Source organism: Ictidomys tridecemlineatus, chromosome 15 (assembly GCF_052094955.1).
Source record: "Ictidomys tridecemlineatus isolate mIctTri1 chromosome 15, mIctTri1.hap1, whole genome shotgun sequence".
In the NCBI taxonomy this organism is placed as follows: domain Eukaryota; kingdom Metazoa; phylum Chordata; class Mammalia; order Rodentia; family Sciuridae; genus Ictidomys; species Ictidomys tridecemlineatus.
Window position 1 is genome coordinate 11,713,291 of NC_135491.1, and position 19,095 is coordinate 11,732,385.

The 19,095-nt window shown below is 44.9% G+C and overlaps 1 protein-coding gene across 1 annotated transcript in view; it reads left to right on the forward strand.

Moving 5' to 3' along the window:
* Positions 1 to 19,095, forward strand: part of Ethe1 (ETHE1 persulfide dioxygenase) — a 30,980-nt gene that overhangs the window by 10,292 nt on the left and 1,593 nt on the right. The window contains exons 2-6 of the mRNA XM_005338180.5: positions 236 to 377; positions 2,275 to 2,583; positions 3,183 to 3,327; positions 3,444 to 3,592; positions 17,898 to 18,027. Coding sequence (XP_005338237.1) covers positions 2,503 to 2,583; positions 3,183 to 3,327; positions 3,444 to 3,592; positions 17,898 to 18,027 — 505 coding nt within the window. The 5' untranslated portion in view covers positions 236 to 377; positions 2,275 to 2,502. The remainder of the gene's footprint in view (positions 1 to 235; positions 378 to 2,274; positions 2,584 to 3,182; positions 3,328 to 3,443; positions 3,593 to 17,897; positions 18,028 to 19,095) is intronic.

The following is a 19,095-nucleotide window of genomic DNA, read 5'->3' on the forward strand; positions in this document are numbered from 1 at the left end:
AGAGGGCATGAGGATGGAAAGGGGGCCTGACTGGAGAGGTTTACTTAACAGGGCCTGGAGATGAACTGGGTGGAGGTGGCCAGGAGAGGAAGGAGTGAAGGACAAAGATGAAGTAATGCTGGCCAGCTTCCACCAAGGTCCTGTTCCGGGCCAGGTGCTCTTCCAGACTCTACAGGTGGGAACTAACTGGACCTTCATAAAGAAGGGAGGAAATATTTTCAACTTCATTTTACAGATGAGAAAACTGAAATGCAGAGAAAGAACAATTTTCAGCCCAGGATCTCAGCTCTGAGAAGGATGAAGCCAAGGTTTCTTCTAACTTTTAGGACATCTGACAGCTGAGCCTACAGAAACCCCAGAGGGCCTTCAAGGGTCAGGTAATCAACCTAGAAATTCTGTCAAAACATTAGGAATGAGCCCCAGGAGGAGCAGGTGGTATTTGGGGAGCTCTCCCAGTGAAGAGTGCCTGAAGGTTCTTTTTTCCCCTGGCTCCTCCCTCCCCTGAGCTCCTCCAATTGCTGCACTTCCTTATGTCCCCACCTCTGTGTCTCACCGTCCTGACTGGGGACTCACCTCTGGGTCCCAGTTTTGCCCAGGTGGCAAGCCTGGAATTCATGCCTGGAGTAAATGAGCCAAGTTCCCTTGGCTCGGAGCGTTTCTCTCCACCCATTTCTCCTGGTGACTTCCTCCCACAATCTTCTAGAATCTACAGCTGTACCTTTGTGACTCGTTTCTCTGTAGGACCTCCATTTCAACCCTCCCTGTGTCTCTTCAGGCTCTTCAGGTCTCCTTCTTTGGTATCTGAGCTCTGCCTTGCCCTTGAGGGGCTCTATGAGTCTTACCTCTGATGAAGGCCACCAGAGATACTCGGGGAGTTTGGCAAAATTGGGTTTTATTGACTTGCTGTAGCTTAGGAGGGAAGACAAGACCATAGAGGAAGTCCTGGCCAGCTCCCCAAACACACAGAGAGAGAGGGCTAGCACTAGCAGAGGGTCTGGGGAAAGATGACATTTGTTTAAAATTTAAGTGAGGCAGAGTTTAGGCTTAAGGCAAAACACATCAAGTGGAAAGGGATTAAAGTGGGGCCTGCTCTGAGGATTCCTTCCAGAGCCTGTTCCTTGGAAACTTCAGAGTTAAGACCAAGGTGGATTTCAGTGCCTTGTCACATCCCGTAATCCCAGCAATTTGGCAGGAGGATAGTAAGTTTGAGGCTGGCCTGGGCAACTGAGCAAGATCCAGTCTCAAAATAAAAATTAAAAGTACTTAGGCTGGGGTTGTGGCTCAGTGGTAGAGCACTTGCCTAGAATGTGGGAGGCACTGGGTTCGATTTTCAGCACCACATAAAAAAATAAATAAAATAAAGGCATTGTGCCCATCTATAACTAATAAAAATATTTTTAAAATGGGGGCATAAAAGTGGACTGTTGCCGCCTGAAACCTACCTCAAAAGCTCTCTGCACTTGGGCCAGCAGTCAGACTGCTTCTTTGGCAATTTTTTGGATCCTGCAGAAGATAAAAATAAAGTAGTTGAGTTTTTTGTTTTTTTATTTTTTTACTTCTTTCTTTATTTAATTTTTATACTGAGGATGGAACCCTGGGGCCTTGTGTGTTCTAGGCAAGTGCTCTACCACTGAGTGTAGCCCTAGCCTAGGAGGGTCTTATTCACACTATTAATATATTCCGAAGAACAAAACTCCTGACAGTCCATGGCTTTAGACAGCAGTTTCTTGGCTCTGGATTTTGATTTGAATGAACAAAAGCTGTTTTACAGTTTCACACTCCATCAGAAGACAAATAAGGCAAAATATCTTCAGCCTGAGTTTGCAAGATATAATGCAAAATTATATCTTGCAAACTTTTATATGTATTACATGTAATTTATGCATATTTTGTTTATTATGTAGTTATATGAAAAACATAATACAAGAACAAATATGTATATATGCATGTGCAAACACATACATAAAATATTTATTCTTGGGGGAAAAAAGAAAAATTTCTAATAAACTGCTTCAGGAAATTTTGGATGAAACTTAAGGGGGTTAGTATTGTTCTGGTTCTAGGCACCCACCCAACAGTCCCTCAAAACACTAGTGACCTTGAACCGAGCATCTTTTTTTTCTCATAATGACTCTTCCACCAAGGGCTTTTCCTATACAATAGCCTGTGGCTGTGAGTGACTGGAGGTCTCTTGAGTTTCTACCTCTCTGCCTGTCTTTCTCTCTATGCCAGTATTCTGAGCGTCTCGCGAGTGTCTCTGTTCTGTTTTTCCAGATATGAGTGCCCCGGAGCGGCTCGTTGTCTTCCTGGGTCTCTGACACCTCCCTGCGTCCCCCACCCGGTCTGCAGCTGCACGCCCCGCCCTCCCTCCGCGCTGGAGCCCGCGGCCCCTTTAAGGCAGGCCCCGCCCCCCGCCCGCCCCGCTCTCAGGGTCAGCCCTGGAGCGTCGGGCTGTGGCGGGTGCTTTGCCTGCGCTCAGCTTGGACCCTGGCCTGGGGCGCGATGGCAGCGGCGGCCCTAAGGGTTGCTAGGCGGCAGCTGAGCCAGCACAGCGGGTCTGGAGCCCCCATCCTCCTGCGGCAGGTGCGAGGTGGCTGGACCAGGAAGCGGGTTACTGGGCCGTGGGCAGCGGGAGGGGAGGGACCTGGGGGTGGGGGTCCCATGCCTGTGCGTTGCACACAGCAGGCGGAGCTGGGGGCTGGAGCGCAGTGTCCAGGGGAGCGATATGGGGGACCGTGGGTTTGGGGCCGAACTCCTGGGTCCGTTACGAGGTAGAGTGCTGGGGACCAGGTTTGGGGTGTTGGAGTTCCTGGCGCTGTCTCCCTCCGGGTGGCCCGCGGTTTCCCTGGGTGCTATCCCTTGCTTTAACCTAAAGCCTTCGCTCTCTCAAGGTTGTTCCCATCCTCCTCCGACTGTGTATCTTTTTTTTTTTTTTTTTAATGAACCTCTCTCTACTTTTGAAAGGAAAAAAAGAAAAAAAAAAAAAAGAAACTTGGAATGACTTAGTTCTGGTAGAGGAAGTTGGGGACCCGGATACCCGGATTCCCGACTCCAGGAGAAAGAGGGACTGGGGTTTCTGCTTCAGAAACTCAGGAAGAGGATGTGTGGTCTGGACTCCTGGCTCTGGGGGATGGGAGTCGCAGATGGGCACTCTCACCTGTGTCCCCCAACCTCACCCCCAGATGTTTGAGCCGAAAAGCTGCACCTATACCTACCTACTGGGTGACAGAGAGTCCCGGGAGGCCATTCTGATCGACCCGGTCCTGGAGACAGCACCCCGGGATGCCCAGTTGGTCAAGGAGCTGGGGCTGCGGCTGCTGTACGCTGGTGAGTCTGGAGACAAAACGCGTGGGTGGAGGGAGGAGGTGCTGGGGCCTGGACCCAGGGGGTCTGAGGGAGGAGGGTTGGGGGCTTGGCCCTAATCTTGTCCTCCTCTCTCCCAGTGAACACCCACTGCCACGCAGACCACATCACAGGCTCAGGGGTGCTCCGGTCTCTACTTCCTGGCTGCCAGTCTGTCATCTCCCGCCTTAGTGGGGCCCAAGCTGACCTGCACATTGAGGATGGCGATTCTATCCGCTTTGGACGCTTTGTAAGTTGGATTGTGGGTCCCCGAGAAGAGGGTGATAGTCTGGACTCCTTGAACTTAAGGGAAAAGGGTACTGGAGCCCTGGGCTGCTGAGTCCTCAGGAGGAGGGACCTTAGGACCTGGTTTCCTGACCCCTGAACTCACATCTCTGGGAGGAGGCCACTATAAACAGGTAGGGCATTGGGGAAGGAGGTTCAAGGTGGGTGTGTCTCCGGCCAAGTCCCATAAGTCAACAACATTTATGGAGTTTCCTAAGCCTTTGGGGCAGTTCTGTTGGCCCTGTGTCTCCATAAAATTGATTGGTGGTTGAAATTCTGAAGCCAGGGCTAGGAGACCCAGCCCCGTCTTCTGAGCCACTGTTGGAGGAAGGAGCATCCCCTTGCACAGCGCCAGGGCTAGGGTGAGGCTCTAGGGAGTAATATTTAAGGTGGTGCTCACTTGCAGGGTGCTGTAAATGCAGGGCTGGCCCCTAAGAGTGGGTGCCTCCTTTAAACGGGGCACTGTGGTAGCCTCACCCTAGCCCTAGCTGTTGCCTCACCCAGGAATGGTCAGAAGGTCCCCACCTCCTTCTCTTTCTTGCCACAGGTGGAATCAGCAGGTTTCCGGCCAGAATTGCAATCCAGGGCAATATGGAAGAGTGGAGGGTGTTGCTCAGAGGAGAGGAAACAGCTGACAGGGCTTTTTTTTTTTTTCCTAATCAGAGTTGCTAAAGATGTAGTGAGTTTAGTTGACAAAATGCCAGGTTACAGGGTAAGGTCTCAGCCTCCAGGTCAGAAGGTTTGCTAAATAATGGGAACAGTTTATTTTATCAAGAGTGTTTAGTAGAAAGAGGACTGTGCATGGGATCAGAGGGTTTAACTGCAGTGGTCACAGACTCTTTTGTTTTTTTGGGGGGTGGGGGTGGGTTCTGGAATTGAACCCAGGGCCACTTAACCACTGAGCAATATCCCCAGCCCTTTTTTATATATTTCTTTAGAGACAGGGTCTTGCTAAGTTGCTTAGGGCCTTGCTAAGTTGCTGAGGCTGCCTCTGAACTCACAGTCCTCCTGAGCTACTGGGATTACAGGTGTGTACTATTGCACCTGGCCACACACACTTTATTTCAAGCCTGTTTTGGGAAGTAGGTAAAAAAGACTTTGTACACTTATGTGGGTGGCACGTAATACTCAGGTGCTAATAAGCATTTCTTGGATTTGAGCAGAGCCTCTGAAGGATTAGGAATGATTAGGGTTTGTGTCAAGGTGAGTCCTGCTTTCAGTGAGCAAGTGTGGAAGGGTTTAGCTGTGGTACATTTAATTTCAGGGTTTATTTTATCTTTAGCGGCCTTATTGATATAATCCATAGACCATACAGTGCATCCTTTAAAGTACGCAGTTCAGTGACTTGTAATGTATTCAGAGTTGTATATTCATCACTGCGATTTTAAATTATTTTCATTTCTCTAAAAAAGAAACCCCATACCCTGAGCCATCAGCCCTAGCTTCCCTCTTCTCTTCCTAAGCCTTAGGCAACTTTTAAAAAATTTTTTTGGTATTGGTGACTGAACCTAGGGGTGCTTTCCCACTGAGCCACATCCCCCCTGCCCTTTTAAAAAATGTTTTCGAGACAGGGTCTTCTTAAGTTGCTTAGAGCCTTGCTAAGTTGCTGAGGCCAGCTTTGAATTTGCAATGCTCCTGCCTCAGCCTCCTGAGTTGCTGGGATTACAGGTGTGTACCACTGTGCCTGGCTTACTTTTTTTTTTTTTTTTTTAATGGTACTGGAGGTTGAATCCAGAGGACTTTACCACTGAGCCACACTTCCAGCCCTTTTTTAAAATTTTTAGTTGTAGATGGACACAATATCTTTATTTTTATTTATTTATTTTTCTGTGGTGCTGGGGATCAAATCCAGGGCCTCGTGTGTGAGGCAAGCGCTCTACCACTGAGCTACAACCCCAGCGCTCTCCAACCTTTTTTAATTTTAATATTTGAGACAGGGTCTTGTTAAGTTGCTGAGGCTGGCCTTCAACTTGAGATCCTTCTGTCTCAGCCTCCCAAGTTGCTGGGGTTACAGGTTTGTGCCATCTCAATTTGTAATATACTTTCTGTCTCTATGGATTTTCCCATTCTGGATATTTCATAGAAATGGAGACATACAATGTGATTAAGTTTTACTGACTACTTTCCCTCAACAGCACAGTCTTTTCAGGATTCACCCTTGTCATAGCATGTATCAGTACTTCATCCTCTATATCGTCGAACAACATCCCATTACATGGATGGTTACGCCCCAACTTATTTGTGCATTCACCAGTTGGTAGACATTTGAGCTCTTTCCACTTTTTGGCTATTATGAATAATGCTGCTGGGAACATTCATGTGTACATGTCTGTTGACGTGTGTTTTTTAAAAATATTTTTTAAATGTTAATGAACCTTTATTTTATTTATTGATTGATATGTGGTTGAGAATCGAACCCAGTGCCTCACACATGCTAGGCAAGTGCTCTACCACTGAGCCACATCCCCAGCCCCTGACATGTGTTTTTATTTCTCTGGAGTTTATGCCTAGGAGTGGAATTGCTGAGTCACATGATAATTTTACATTTAACAGTTTGAGGAACTTCCATACTTTTCCAGAGTGGCCACACTATTTTACAGACCCACCAGCAGGATATGAAAGTTCCAACTCCTCCACAGCCTTACCAGCACTTGTTATTATCTGTGTTTATGGTTGTTTAGCCTTGGTTTGGCTTTGATCTGAGATCTTTATCAATCTTTGGAGATGGGTCTATTTATTTATTTATTTATTTATTTTTATTATTTCTTACATCACAATAGAGGAGTGCATTACATTCATAATTTTTTTTTGCATTACAATTCTTAATACACCTTTATACCGCAATTTATCCAATCTCTGTTTGTGGATAAGGTATGTGACACCAAATTCACAAGAGATGGGTTTATTTTTTTATCCCTCTTATTTTTCCTGCTCCTACTTTTAAAAATCAAGTCTGTAACATACCTATGATAAGGTGAGAAGTGCACAGACTACACACGTGCAGCTGGGTACAAGCGTACATACGTTTACACTTGTGTACCCACCATCCATATGGAGATACAGAACATGTCCGTCACCCCAAAGGCTTCCTTGTCCCTCTTCGTGGCCAGTGACGTATCTATCAAGGGATCATTCTTGGGACTTATGGACACACAGTTAGTTCCACCTGTTCTGGACTTTCTAAAGAAGAATTACAAGTCGGCACACAGGTGGTGCACACCTGTAATACCAGATGCTTAAAGGCCAAGGCAGGAGGATCACAAGTTCAAGTTCAGCCTGGGCAACTTAGACCCTGTCTCAAAAGAAAAAGGGCTGAGGATGTGGCTCCATGGTAAAGTGCCTTTGGGTTCAATCCCTAGTACTGCAAAAAAAAAAAAAAAAAGGAAGAAGAATTAGTTATTAATTACACACGCGTGTGCACTCCTTTGCCTGGCTCTTTACACTCTACATGATGCTTCTGCTGTTGCAATTCTTTTCGTCTCTTGCTCCATAGCAGGGGTTGGCAAACTTTTCTGTAAGGGACCAGATCATAACTATTTTCAATTTTACAGGCCTCAGGGTCTCTGTTGCCACCACTTGGCTCTCATTTTATGGTGTGAAAGCAGCAATAGACAGTGTGCATAAATTAATAAGCATGGCTGTGTTCCAGTATAACTTTATTTATGACCTCTTGAATTTAAATTTCAGATAGCTTTCATGTGTCAAAAAATAATTATTGGGCTGGGGCTGGGGCCTAGCGGTAGCACATTTGCCTGGCATGTGTGAGGCACTGGGTTGGATTCTCAGCACCACATATAAATAAATAAAAGTCTATCAACAACTAAAAATATTTTTTAAAATAATAATAATTATTATATTTTTCATGTAAAAATGTAAAAACCATTCTCCACTTTCAGGCCTTACAAAAACAGGTGGCAGGCTTAGTTTGGTCCACCCCACCATAGCTTGCTGACCCCTGAGGTCAAGTATATCATTGTGTGAACACAGTTTGTTTATACATTTTTTTTAAATGATCCATCTTAGTTTTTGGCTACTATGAAAAATGGTGCTATGAAGTTTTCGTGTTTTTTTTTTTTTTCTTTTTGGCAGTACTAGGGATTGAACACAGGGATGCTTTATCATTTAGCTATATCCCCAGCCCTTTTTTATTATGGGGCAGGGTCTAAGCTTATTGCTGAGGTTGGTCTTGAACTTGTGATCCTCATTGTGATTTGCATTACAATTCTTAATACACCTTTGTACCACTTGCTGGGACTGCAGGTATGTGCCAGTGTACTGCTATGAATATTTTTATACAAATCTCTTGGTGGATATTGCCCTAAATTTCAAGAAGTTGAATTTTTTGTGTCATAGAGATATGTTTGACTTTAGTAGAAATTGCCAAATAGTTGGATTTTTGTTTTGTTTCATATTTGACAGGGGCTTGCTACATTTTCCCTGGCTAGTCTCAAACTCTTGAACCGAAGAGATCCTTCTTATTTCAGCCTTTCCAGTAGCTGGGACTGTAGGCACACTGTGTGTGTGTGTGTGTGTGTGTGTGTGTTGCTGCACATTGAACTTAGGGCTTCAGGTATACTAGGCAAGTGCTCTACCACTGAGCTATATCAATAGCTCATACATATTTTTTAAGTGGCAATTCTTTTATGATTTTGACCCATATTTTGGTCCCCGGTGTAAACAAACAAAGTGTAAATTACAACAAAAACCATATCACAGCCTTATGCTAAGCAGTTTTTTGAACTAGTACAGTTTATACTGAAGATGGACCAAATTTGAATGATTTCATTGTAGAATGAATGAATTTTTGTTTTAAATAAGCAGTGACAATTGAACATTGTAGCTCCCACAGCAGGTGGCAAATTAGGTGCCTGGTTAGTACTTGGATGGGAGAAAGTTAACCTTGTTGATTTATAGAGGCGTGCTGCTCAAAATATGATTCTTCAGGCCCCGATTCAGAGATTCTTTAATTGCCTGGGGGTGGCGCGGGGAATCAGTATGTTCTTAAAAGCTCCCTCAGTGATTCTTGTGTGACCCACATGGAGGAATTTTGAAAGAATAATGCCAAGCTGGCCAGGGTAATTCCTCTTATTTGGAATTAAATATCTGAAACAGGAAGCAAGTCTTTTTCGCACTGATGTTTTCTAATGAAAAAAATTTAAGCACACAGAAAAGTTGGAAAAAAATACATTCACACTGAGTACAATTATCCTTGTTTTTTTTTAAGTTTTCTTTCGCAGTGCTGGGCATGGAAGCCAGGGTCTCACGCCTGCTAGGCAAGGGCTCTAGCTCTGAGCTGCTCCCCAGCTCATCTTTATTTTTGATGCATCACCAAGTTAGATGTTAGCCCACTCTCCCTAAACAGAGCAAATAATTTTTTCTTTTACAAAATAAAGCAATAGGATCTAGCTGATGGAGATCCAGAGTATTTAGTGGTGGTGAAAACGAGGCTTTGGGTTTTAGAGCTTAGCTCTCATGGGAACAGTGATTCAGTACTTTTGGATAGTGGAAGAATAAACACGGGGACTAAATGGAAAGGAGGCCGAGAGTTTGCTCGCCACCAGGGGGCAGTGTAGGCTGCGGGAACTGCAAGGCTGCGATGGGATGTGCACGGCCTTGTCCCCTCCGTATTGGGTTTGAACTGATGGCGGGTGGTTTCAGAAGATTTAGCTGCTGCAAGAAAGGGTGTGGTGATGCGTCATGGAGGGGAAGAAAGAGATTGTTGAAAGAATGCGGGGTTAGGTGCTGCCGTCAGCTGGTCCCAGCTGGAATATCCTGCCGTCCCGGAGATCACTCAACAAGTTTCAGGAGCAGCTGAGGCTGCCTTCCGTCAAGATCTTAGTTGACCCCACTTGCAACTTTTTATTTCCAAAATCTACATGCAACCGAGTAATAGTGCTCCCTCAGCCCCCCCGCAGCGTTGAGAGATGGAACCCTTACCCCTTGGTAGGCAAGTGCTCAAGCTATGTCTCTAGCCCAGAGAGAACAAGTTTAACTCTCTCACACAGTACCCAGAAGTTCCCCAGTTGGGGACGATTTATCACAGTTGCTTTATTTCTCTATTTCTGTATGCTTCCCACTTCCCCTACCCCCAATATTCAAAAGTAAATTGCAGAGGCTCCGGGTATAGCACAGTAGTAGAGTGCTTGCCTGGTACGTCCAAAGCCCTGGGTTCCATTCCCAACATAGAGGGAAAATAAAGTGAATTGCAGATGTTTCACCCCTAAAATCTTCTAACAGTGTTCTCCTTTCTCACCCACTCTCAGACTCTCAAATCTTTTTTTTTTTTTTTTTTAGTTATAGATGAACACAATGCCTTTATTTTATTTATGTTATGTGGTGCTGAGAATGGAACCCAGTGCCTCACACATGCTAGGCAAGCGCTCTACCACTGAGCCACAACTCCAGTCCCACTTTCTCAAATCTTTTGATCTCTGGACTCTCTTAAAAACTAAAGAAGACCCTAAAATGCTCTTTTAAAATGCTCTTTCTTTCTTTCTTTCTTTCTTTTTTTTTTTACCAGGGAATGAACCAAGGAGTGCTTTACTGCTGAGCTACATCCCCAGCCCTTTTTATTTTTTATTTTGAGATGGGGTCTTGCTAAGTTCCAGGCTAAGTTGCCCAGGCTGATCTCCACCTTGCAATCCTCCTGCCTCATCCTCCTGAGTTGCTGAGATTACGGGTGTGCACCACCATGCCCTGCTGTTTAGTTTATGTGGTTCTATCAATATTTACTATATTAGATATTCAAATTGAGACTTCATTTTTAGGATGGAATTCAGGATGTGCTGCATGCTAGGTAAGTGCTATGCTACTTAACTACATCCTCAGGCCTGAGACATTGTTTTAAAACAGTAATATACAAGCACAGGCTCCATTAGCCATCAAAGCAATGACATTATCAAAGATCATGAAACTTTGGAAAGTTCACTAATACTTGTGGGTAAAAAGCAGAAGACATTTGCCCCCCTCAGTACTAGGGACTGAACCGAGGGGCATTTTACCTGTGAGCCACATCCCCAACCCTTTTTATTCTCTATTTTGAGACAGCCCCCACTCAGTTGCCAAAGCTGGCATTGAACTTTGGATCCTCCTGCCTCAGTCTCCCAGGTCACTGGGATTACAGATGTGTGCCATCACTCCCAACAGCAAAAGACTTTTTGAAATGTTATAAAACCCTTTTTGACCTTGTGGAAGGAACCCTGAGGTTCCTTCCAATACACTTCGAGAACCACTCTTTTACAAAACCTTTGTCAAAGTACCAAAATGTACAGCAATTCATCTCATCAGTAAATATTGAGCCCACGTTCAAATTTCTTGGGTTGCTCCAAGAATAATTTTTTGTAGCTGTTTTTAGGAACCTGGACCCAGTGGAGGTTCCTGCACAGCACTAGTTTATTATGGCTGCTGAGTCTTCATCTCGAGTCGTTCCATACACTTTGCGCTTCATGACATTGACTCTTTTTTTTTTGTACTGAGGATTGAGCCAAGGGGCACTTAACCACTGAGCCACACCCCCAGCTTTTTTGATATTTTATTTAGAGACAGGGTCTCCCTGAGTTTCTTAGGGCCTTGCTAAGTTGCTGAGGCTGGCTTTGAACTCTAAATTCTCCTGCCTCAGCCTCCCAAGCCACAGGGATGACAGGTGTGCGCCACCGCTCCTGGCTATGACATTGACTCTTGAAGCTTCCTGACCTGTTGTCTTATAAAGGGTCTTGATATGTCTAGCACACCTTGTGGTGTCCTTTGTCTTCTAACCCTTCCCTTTTCTACAAATTGAAGAAGAGTGTGGATATTTCTTAATGGTTAACAGTCATCATTTTAACAATTAGTGACAAAAAAAAATCGAGTGTTTGCTTTCTCACAGTGTTTATCTCCAGATATTTTTGGTATCAGATATTGTGCCCTCTCCCCATTTGGGGGAGGAGGAATTTGGAAGGTTAAGTGCATTCAGGGTCCTCCTCATTTGGATGGAGGGCAACTAGGACTTGAACTTGGGCAGACTGACTTCAAGGGCAGTGCTGTTGGCCACCAAGGTTTTCAGCTCCCACGTCCAGAGGGAAGGGTTAAACAGATGGTCCTGCGGTGGGTTGGTTGCTGGGTTTCTTCTCTCAAAGGTCCCTCTTGCCTGCCCCAACCTAACCCCCATCTTCCCTCCTCAGAGTCTCTGGAAGGCCAGGGCCCCCCTGGCTCTCTTACTCACACCCTCCTTGGTCCTTTCCTTACTAATAATCCAGAAAAAAAATTTGGCAACTCTAAATTTGGCCTGCCATATGAAGGTCACACACTTAAATGCCACAGAGGCCAAGTGGGCAAACGGAGTGTTCTGCCACTTCCTGCTGTGTGACCTGGAGCACGCGTTTTACCCTTCCGGGCTTCCGTTTCCCCCATCTGGAACATGGGCCCAATACGGGTACCGTGGAGAGTGGGTAGAGCAGAGCCTGCTTGTAGTCAGTTCCAGGCAAAAACATTTGCTCTCGACTCTGTTGTGGTTTATTTCCACAGAGAAATGTGTTCTCCCTCCATGTTCTTGTTGTGACATGCTACTACAAATTGTCTGATTGACATGTTTGACTTCCCTTCTAACCCTGTGTTCTGGGTGAACCAAGCACACAGTGGATAATAGATAGCAGCTGACATTTGGCCCCAGGAGCAGGGAGCGGTCCCATCTGTGACACGTTTTCAGGTGCATTCCCTACTTTATGGGGACGCCCACTGCATGGGTCACATTGGTTGTTTCCATGTAGGAGTAAAGCCAAGCTGTAGTCTCCTGTTTTATTCTAAGAGTGAAGCTGGGAATAGATCCATATCTCCTACTTTTGAAAGGTAGACAACAAACGCGGTCTCCTAAAAACCACCGACCTGTCCAAACACAATTCTGTAGGCTGCATCCAGCCCTCGGGCCTCTGTCGTGCCTCTTCTGATAAATGAACCTCATTGAACATTCATAACAGTGAAGTGAGTTCAGAATTATTTTCCCCATTTCACAGATAAGGAAGCTCAGAGAAAAAAGCAATTTGCCTGAAAATCAGACAGTAAGGAAGGGGCTGAGCCAGAATTTGAAACCAGGAGCTTTTGTGATTCTGCTAGATCAATTGTTTTCTCAATTTTAAAACATTCTTAATTATTATTCATATTTTTATTATAATAACACTTGTGTACTGAGAATTTTTCTAAGCACTTTACATACAAAGTAGCTTACTCCTTATAACAGTCCTATGAGCTGGGTACTGTTATTATTCCCATTTTACAAAGAAGCAGACAGGCCCAGAGTGGTAGAATAACTTGTCCAAGGTCACACAGCTATAATAGAACTAAGATTAGAACCCTTGCCATCTGGCTGCAGAGAGTGCTTTTTTTGTTTTTTTAACTGTTTGATTCTATTTATATAACATTCTAGAATATGCAAACTAATCTGTAATAACAGAAAGTCAGAAGTTGACTGGGGCTAGGGGTAGAGGAAGGATTGGAAGCATGGATTGGAAAGGGTCACAAGGAAACTTGGGGGTGTTGGAAATGTTTGTCATCTGACTTTAGTGATGTTTTCTCTGGAAAACACCTTTTAAAAAATGTAAATAAGGAGAGAAAATAAAAAGAAATCACCAGGTCCATAAGTGAACCCACCACATATTTACAGAACAATAACTCCAGAGGTAATTAAAACATTTCAGTGCATAAAGAAAGAAGAAAAACTTCCAATTTCTTTTATGAAACTAGCCTGATTTTGATACCGAGAGCCACTTGTGCAGGTATTAACTCTGGAAATCATCTGCCCTGTGTATGACCTGGTTTCGAGATTATTTTTTGTGTGTTTTGCTTTTAGAAGTTTAATTGCAGTTTGTCTTCATATGATTTCTCTGGGCATGTAAGTCAGCTTTCCATCACTGTGACAACTTGATGATAAACATAAGAAGGAAAAGTTTATTTTGACTCATAGTTTTAGAGGTTCCAGTTTGTGATCTGGTGGCCCTGTGGTGAGGCTGCACATCACAGTGGGGGGGGCATATCCTCTTCAAGGCCACACCCCCAATGACCTAACCTCCTCCCACTAGGCCCCACCTACTAAAAGTTCCTCCACTTTCCGGCAGCCCCTGAGCTGGAGACCAAGCTTTTATTTAACACATGAGTCTTTGGGGGACCTTCCAGATCCAGACTTATTGGGCTTATTCTGCTTGGGAATTTAGCAACCAGGTAAGAGAGCCCAGCAAGAAGGAAGAGGAGGCAGGTTGGCCTCCGAGGCTGATGCCAATGAGAAGGCTTTCATGTGCAGGACCCAGAGCCTGGTCTCCTGACACCCTCCTAGCACATCCCTGCCACCCAGGCCCATGTGTGTGTGTTTATCCTTGACAACTTCTCTCTGCACCCCTCTCTCTCTGCCCCTCCACCTCTGTCTTTGCTGTGGTGATGGGAATGGAACCGGGCCTCACCCCTGATGGGCAAGTGCTCTGCCACTCTGCTACCCACCCCCTCTCCTCATCAGCTCTTGCTTTTTCTCTGGAAACCTCCAGCAGTCTGGGACTGCCTTTCATCCCATCCCTGTGCCCTCTTCAAGAGGCAAATATTTCACACCTTGGTTCAGAAGTGAGCTGCAGCTTCAGGAAGCAGCACTTGTTCTCTGTGCCACAGGCTCCGGGAGATCTCCCGCTTCTCCCCTGCTCTCCACACCACCCTCCTGCTCCCTTCCACTCCACTGGATCCGACCCCTCTCTATGTCTCGCCCACTTCTGCTAGACGTGGCTTGTGGACCATGTTGTCCTGTGTAGTCAGTTTGCTCCTTCGAGTGTGCATACACCCCAACTTATCCATTCTTGTCCATGGGCTTGCAGTTGGTTCTCAGTTTTGGGCATTATAAATAGTTCTGCTGCAAACAAGACATATAGGAACAACCGTGTGCCAAGAGGTGAGCCCGGGGACGGGTAGGTTTTTCCTGTTTCCCACCCTGATGTACCAGAGTTTCCATTTTTCCACATCGGTCTTTTTCACCGCAGCCTTTCTGGTGAGGTGTGGTGATGTCCTGTGGCGGTTTCACTTTTATTTCCCTGATGACAGATGAAGTGGAGCACCTTTTCATGTGTTCGTACCATTTGGATGTCCAATTTTGCAATTTCTTTTTCAGTTCTTTACTATGTTTTTCTATTAGATAGTATACCTTATTGACTTGAAGGTTATCTTTATATATTATAGATCTAATAACTTTGTTGAATATTTGTTTGTAGATAGCTTCTCCCCCTCCTGCTGTCTTCATGGTGCATTTAAACAAAAAGACATTTTAATTTTATTGTAGTTCAACATATCCATTCGGGCTCTGTAGTGAATGCAGGTATTTTTGCTGGGGAAGAGGGGGCTGCAGTAACCAAGGGTTGAACTCAAGGGCACTTGACCACTGAGCCATATCCCCAGCCCTATTTTGTATTTTATTTGGAGACAGGGTCTCACTGAGTTGCTTAGTGCCTTTTGCTGAGGCCGGCTTTGATCCTCCTGCCTCAGCCTCCTGAGCCACTGGCATTACAGGCATGTGTCACTGTGCCCAGCTTATAGTGAATACTTTATGTGCTAAAGACTCCTTTGCCTGCTCCAAGATGACAAACTCATTTGATGTTTTTCTCTAAAGTCTGTTGTTTGATCTTTCATCTTTAGATTCGTAGTCCATTGACTATTTATTTTTGTGTGTGGTGTGAGGTGGGGATCAATATCAACTTTGCTTTCTAAAGAGACATTGATTGACCCAGAACTATATTAAAAAGACCATTTTCCCACCACTGTGCTGAAGTGAACCCGTGAATGGTTTAAGAGAACATGCGATTGATACAGTCGCTCTCTGGCTTGTCCCCTCCCAGAGCCTCATTCTCACTTTGCTGGGTCTGACTGAGCCTGTCACCTCCAACATCCTTTCCAGCTATCCACTCCTGCTCACCTCACTGCAGCCTCCTGTTGTTTCTCCAAATCAAACACAAAAATGACCACGTGTCTTAACTAAGCAGGAGTTTAATTTTCTCCTACAATAGGAGATCTGGAAGAAGGTAGTTCAGCAGCACTAGGTTGGTGGGATTCTCAGGATTGTGCCTTTGGTTGCAAGGTGGCTGCTGCAGCTGCAGCCATCACACCTTGAATTTAGAGCCAGAGGCAGGAGGAAAAAAAAGCAATGCCTGTTCCTTCCCTAGACATCTCAGGAGTCTTACTGAGATCTCATTGATCAGACAATAGTCAGGGGCTACCCAAGCTGCCAGAGAGACTAGGAAAGTGTTGGCCAGGGACATTGACACCCAGAACCCAACTGGAGTAAGGAGAGGTGGAGTGAGTTGGTGGGGAGCCACAGAATCCGCATGTGGGGTCCTTGGATATCAGCAGATGACTGACCTGGATGAGGCTGAGGTTTGGGAGGTGGAGCTCTACTGAGAGGGAGGAGGGATGGGTGTGTGGGGACTAATTGAATCATGATGTGAGGTCATTAGAGTAATGTTTGTTCTATGACCCTGGCTTCCCGGGAGCTGAGTGTGGAGACTGAGGCCACAGGACTCCCAACGTGGGCATCTATGTGTATGTGTCGGGGGTTCTTGATGGCAGAATCCCAGAAGTGGCTTGAGATGTCATAAAGGGTACATATTTGAGATGTTAATAAATACTGCTCATTTCCCTCCAAAATGGCTACACTGATTTGTACCCACACCCCAGGAAATAAAAAGGCTCGTCCCAAACACACCTTAAGCAATTCTGATAGTTGTCACTCTGGTCAGTGAAAATACGCGTTTTTAGAATTTTAATCCTTTCCTTTCTCCATTTCTTCCTTTTGAGGAGGTTGAGCATCTTTTTTGGTGATCTTTTACTATTAATTTCATCTTCCGTGAACTGCCTGTTCTTTTCCTTTCTAAGTTCTTTGCTGCTGCTGTTCATTCGTTTGGTTTTTTGGTATTGAGGGTTGAACCCAGGTGAGCTTTATCACAGAGCCACATCCCCAGCCTTTTTAAAATTTTTTATTTTGAGACAGGAGCACTCTAAGTTGCTCAGGACCTTGCTAAATTGCTGAGGCTGCCTTTGAAATTGCGATCCTCCTGCCTCAGCCTCCTGAGCCACTGAGGTCATAGGTGTGTGCCACCACACCCAGTTCTTTTGGAAATTCTTATTGATGCTTGGGAGCTATTCATATATTGTGGCTTTTTTCACCTTAAAGTACTTTGGTGTATACATTGCCAATATTGACTCTGAGGGTTTTTTTAAAATATCCTTTAACTCTGATTTTTGGGGGGCGGGGGGTGGGTACTGGGGATTGAACTCAGGAGCACTCAACCACTGAGCCACATCCCCAGCCCTATTTGTATTTCATTTAGAGACAGGGTCTCACTGAGTTGCTTAGCACCTTGCTTTTGCTGAGGTGGCTGGCTTTGAACTCAAAATTCTCAGCCTTTTGAGCCACTGGGATTACAGGCATGTGCCACCATGCCCCACTTGATTTTTTATTTTAAATCATCATGTTGCCTGGACATGGTGGCACATACTTCTAATCTGAGCAATTTAGGAGGCTGAGGAAGGAGGGCTGCAAGTTCAAGGTCAACCTGGGCAACTTAGCAAGACCTTATCTCAAAGGGAAAAAAAAAATTTCCAAGGGTTAGGGATGTAACTTAGTCATGGAGTGTTCCTGGGCCCAATCCCCAGTACTGAAAAAGAAAAAAAAGTTGAACTGTGTGGTCACATCTATCCTTGTTTTTCTGTGGCCTCTAAAATTTCAGTCATGCTTAAAAGAACCTTTCCCACATAAGGATTTTATCTATGTAAAATTGCACATTCATAGTTTAATACAGAGCCCAAAGAATAAAATACATAGTTAGAGTTAATGAATAAATTTTTGCAAATATCACACTGTACAAGATGCTTTGTAACCGGTTTCTTTGCTCTTACTGGACACCAAATGTCTTTTTTTGTGTCGTTAAGTGTGTGTGAAACATCATTAGGTTTCGTTTTAGCAGCAGCACTTTTAATGGCTGTTTAATATTTCATTTTTATAGTAGTGTGCTAATCTTTTTCCTACTGTCTTGTCAGCTGTTTATATATTGAAAATATTGACCACTATGGTGAATACATTAAAAATGTGCTTTCCTTTTAAGTTTTTGTTTTGCTGTGCTTTGTGGTGTTATTTTCATTCAGAAACTTTAAACTGATTTTAAGCATTTTAAACTCACAATCTCTTCCTTCCTCTAATATGACTCTGGTGGGGCTCCAGGTGGGGCTTCTGGGGCCAGCATGTTGGTGACTGTCTCTGTACACCCTGTCCCTGCCAGGCCTTGGAGACCCGGGCCAGCCCTGGCCACACCCCAGGCTGTGTCACCTTTGTCCTGAACGACCTCAGTATGGCCTTCACTGGAGATGCCCTGCTGATCCGTGGATGTGGGCGGACAGACTTCCAGCAAGGTGACCCGCTCCTTATCCAGCGCAAGATTCAAATATGGTTATATATTTGCCAGGGTTTTACAAGAATGAATGAGTGGACCTTAGATTTTTAGGGGGCCAGTTTTACATTCCAGGGGTGCATTAGTTATCTATTGCTGTGAAACAAATTACTGCAAAATGTAACAATGATTAGACAGGCATAGTAGCACATTTCTATAATCTTAGCAACTCTGAAGGCTGAGACAGGAGGATTCCAAGTTCAAGGTCAGCCTTGGCAATTTAGCATGACCCTGTCTCAAAATAAAAAATTTTAATAAAAGCTGGAGATATAACACAGTGGAAGAGTACCCCTGGGTTCAATCCCCAGTACAAAATAATAATAATAATAATAATAATAGTGTTAACATTCACTGTCCCACAAAGTTTCTGAGAGTCAAGAATCCAGGAGCAGTTTAGGGTGTGGGCTGTACTCATCAGAAGGCTGGATGGGTCTGGGGACCCACTTCTGGGGTGGCTTCCTCCCATGGCTGCCAGTTCCCGTGCTTGTTGGCAGAGGCCTCCCTTCCTCACCTGGTGGACTGCTCCAGAGGGCTGCATGAGTATCCTCCCCGAAAAAAAATGACCAGAGAGAAAGAGAAGCCTTAATTTTTTCTTTGACCTTGCCTCAGAAGTTATACTCTGTCATTTTTGCAATATCCTATTTATTAGGAGCAAAATATATAATCCAGACCCTTAGATCAAGGGGAGGGAAATGAAGTGTCACGTTTCAATAAGAAGATTCAAGAATTTACGAAGGTGTTGGAAAACCACATCAAGGGCCTTAGCTGCTGGTGGGTGTGGTGGGGTGGAGTTGTGCTCAGGAGATCAGCGGCTCAGAGGCCACTAGGAGGTTGTTTGGTCCCTGGTTCAGCTGTAAGAAGGTTCTGCAGCTTCGGGGTGTAGCTGCAGAGGATGATTTGATTCGGGATTTTCCTGTGGGAAGAGAGTTTAGTTTTGGATCTCAGGATCTGGCTGCCCGTTGAGCATGTGCACGAATGTGGCTTGACACTAGATTGGAGGAGTAGGCTGTCTTGTGGGCAGAGGCAAGAC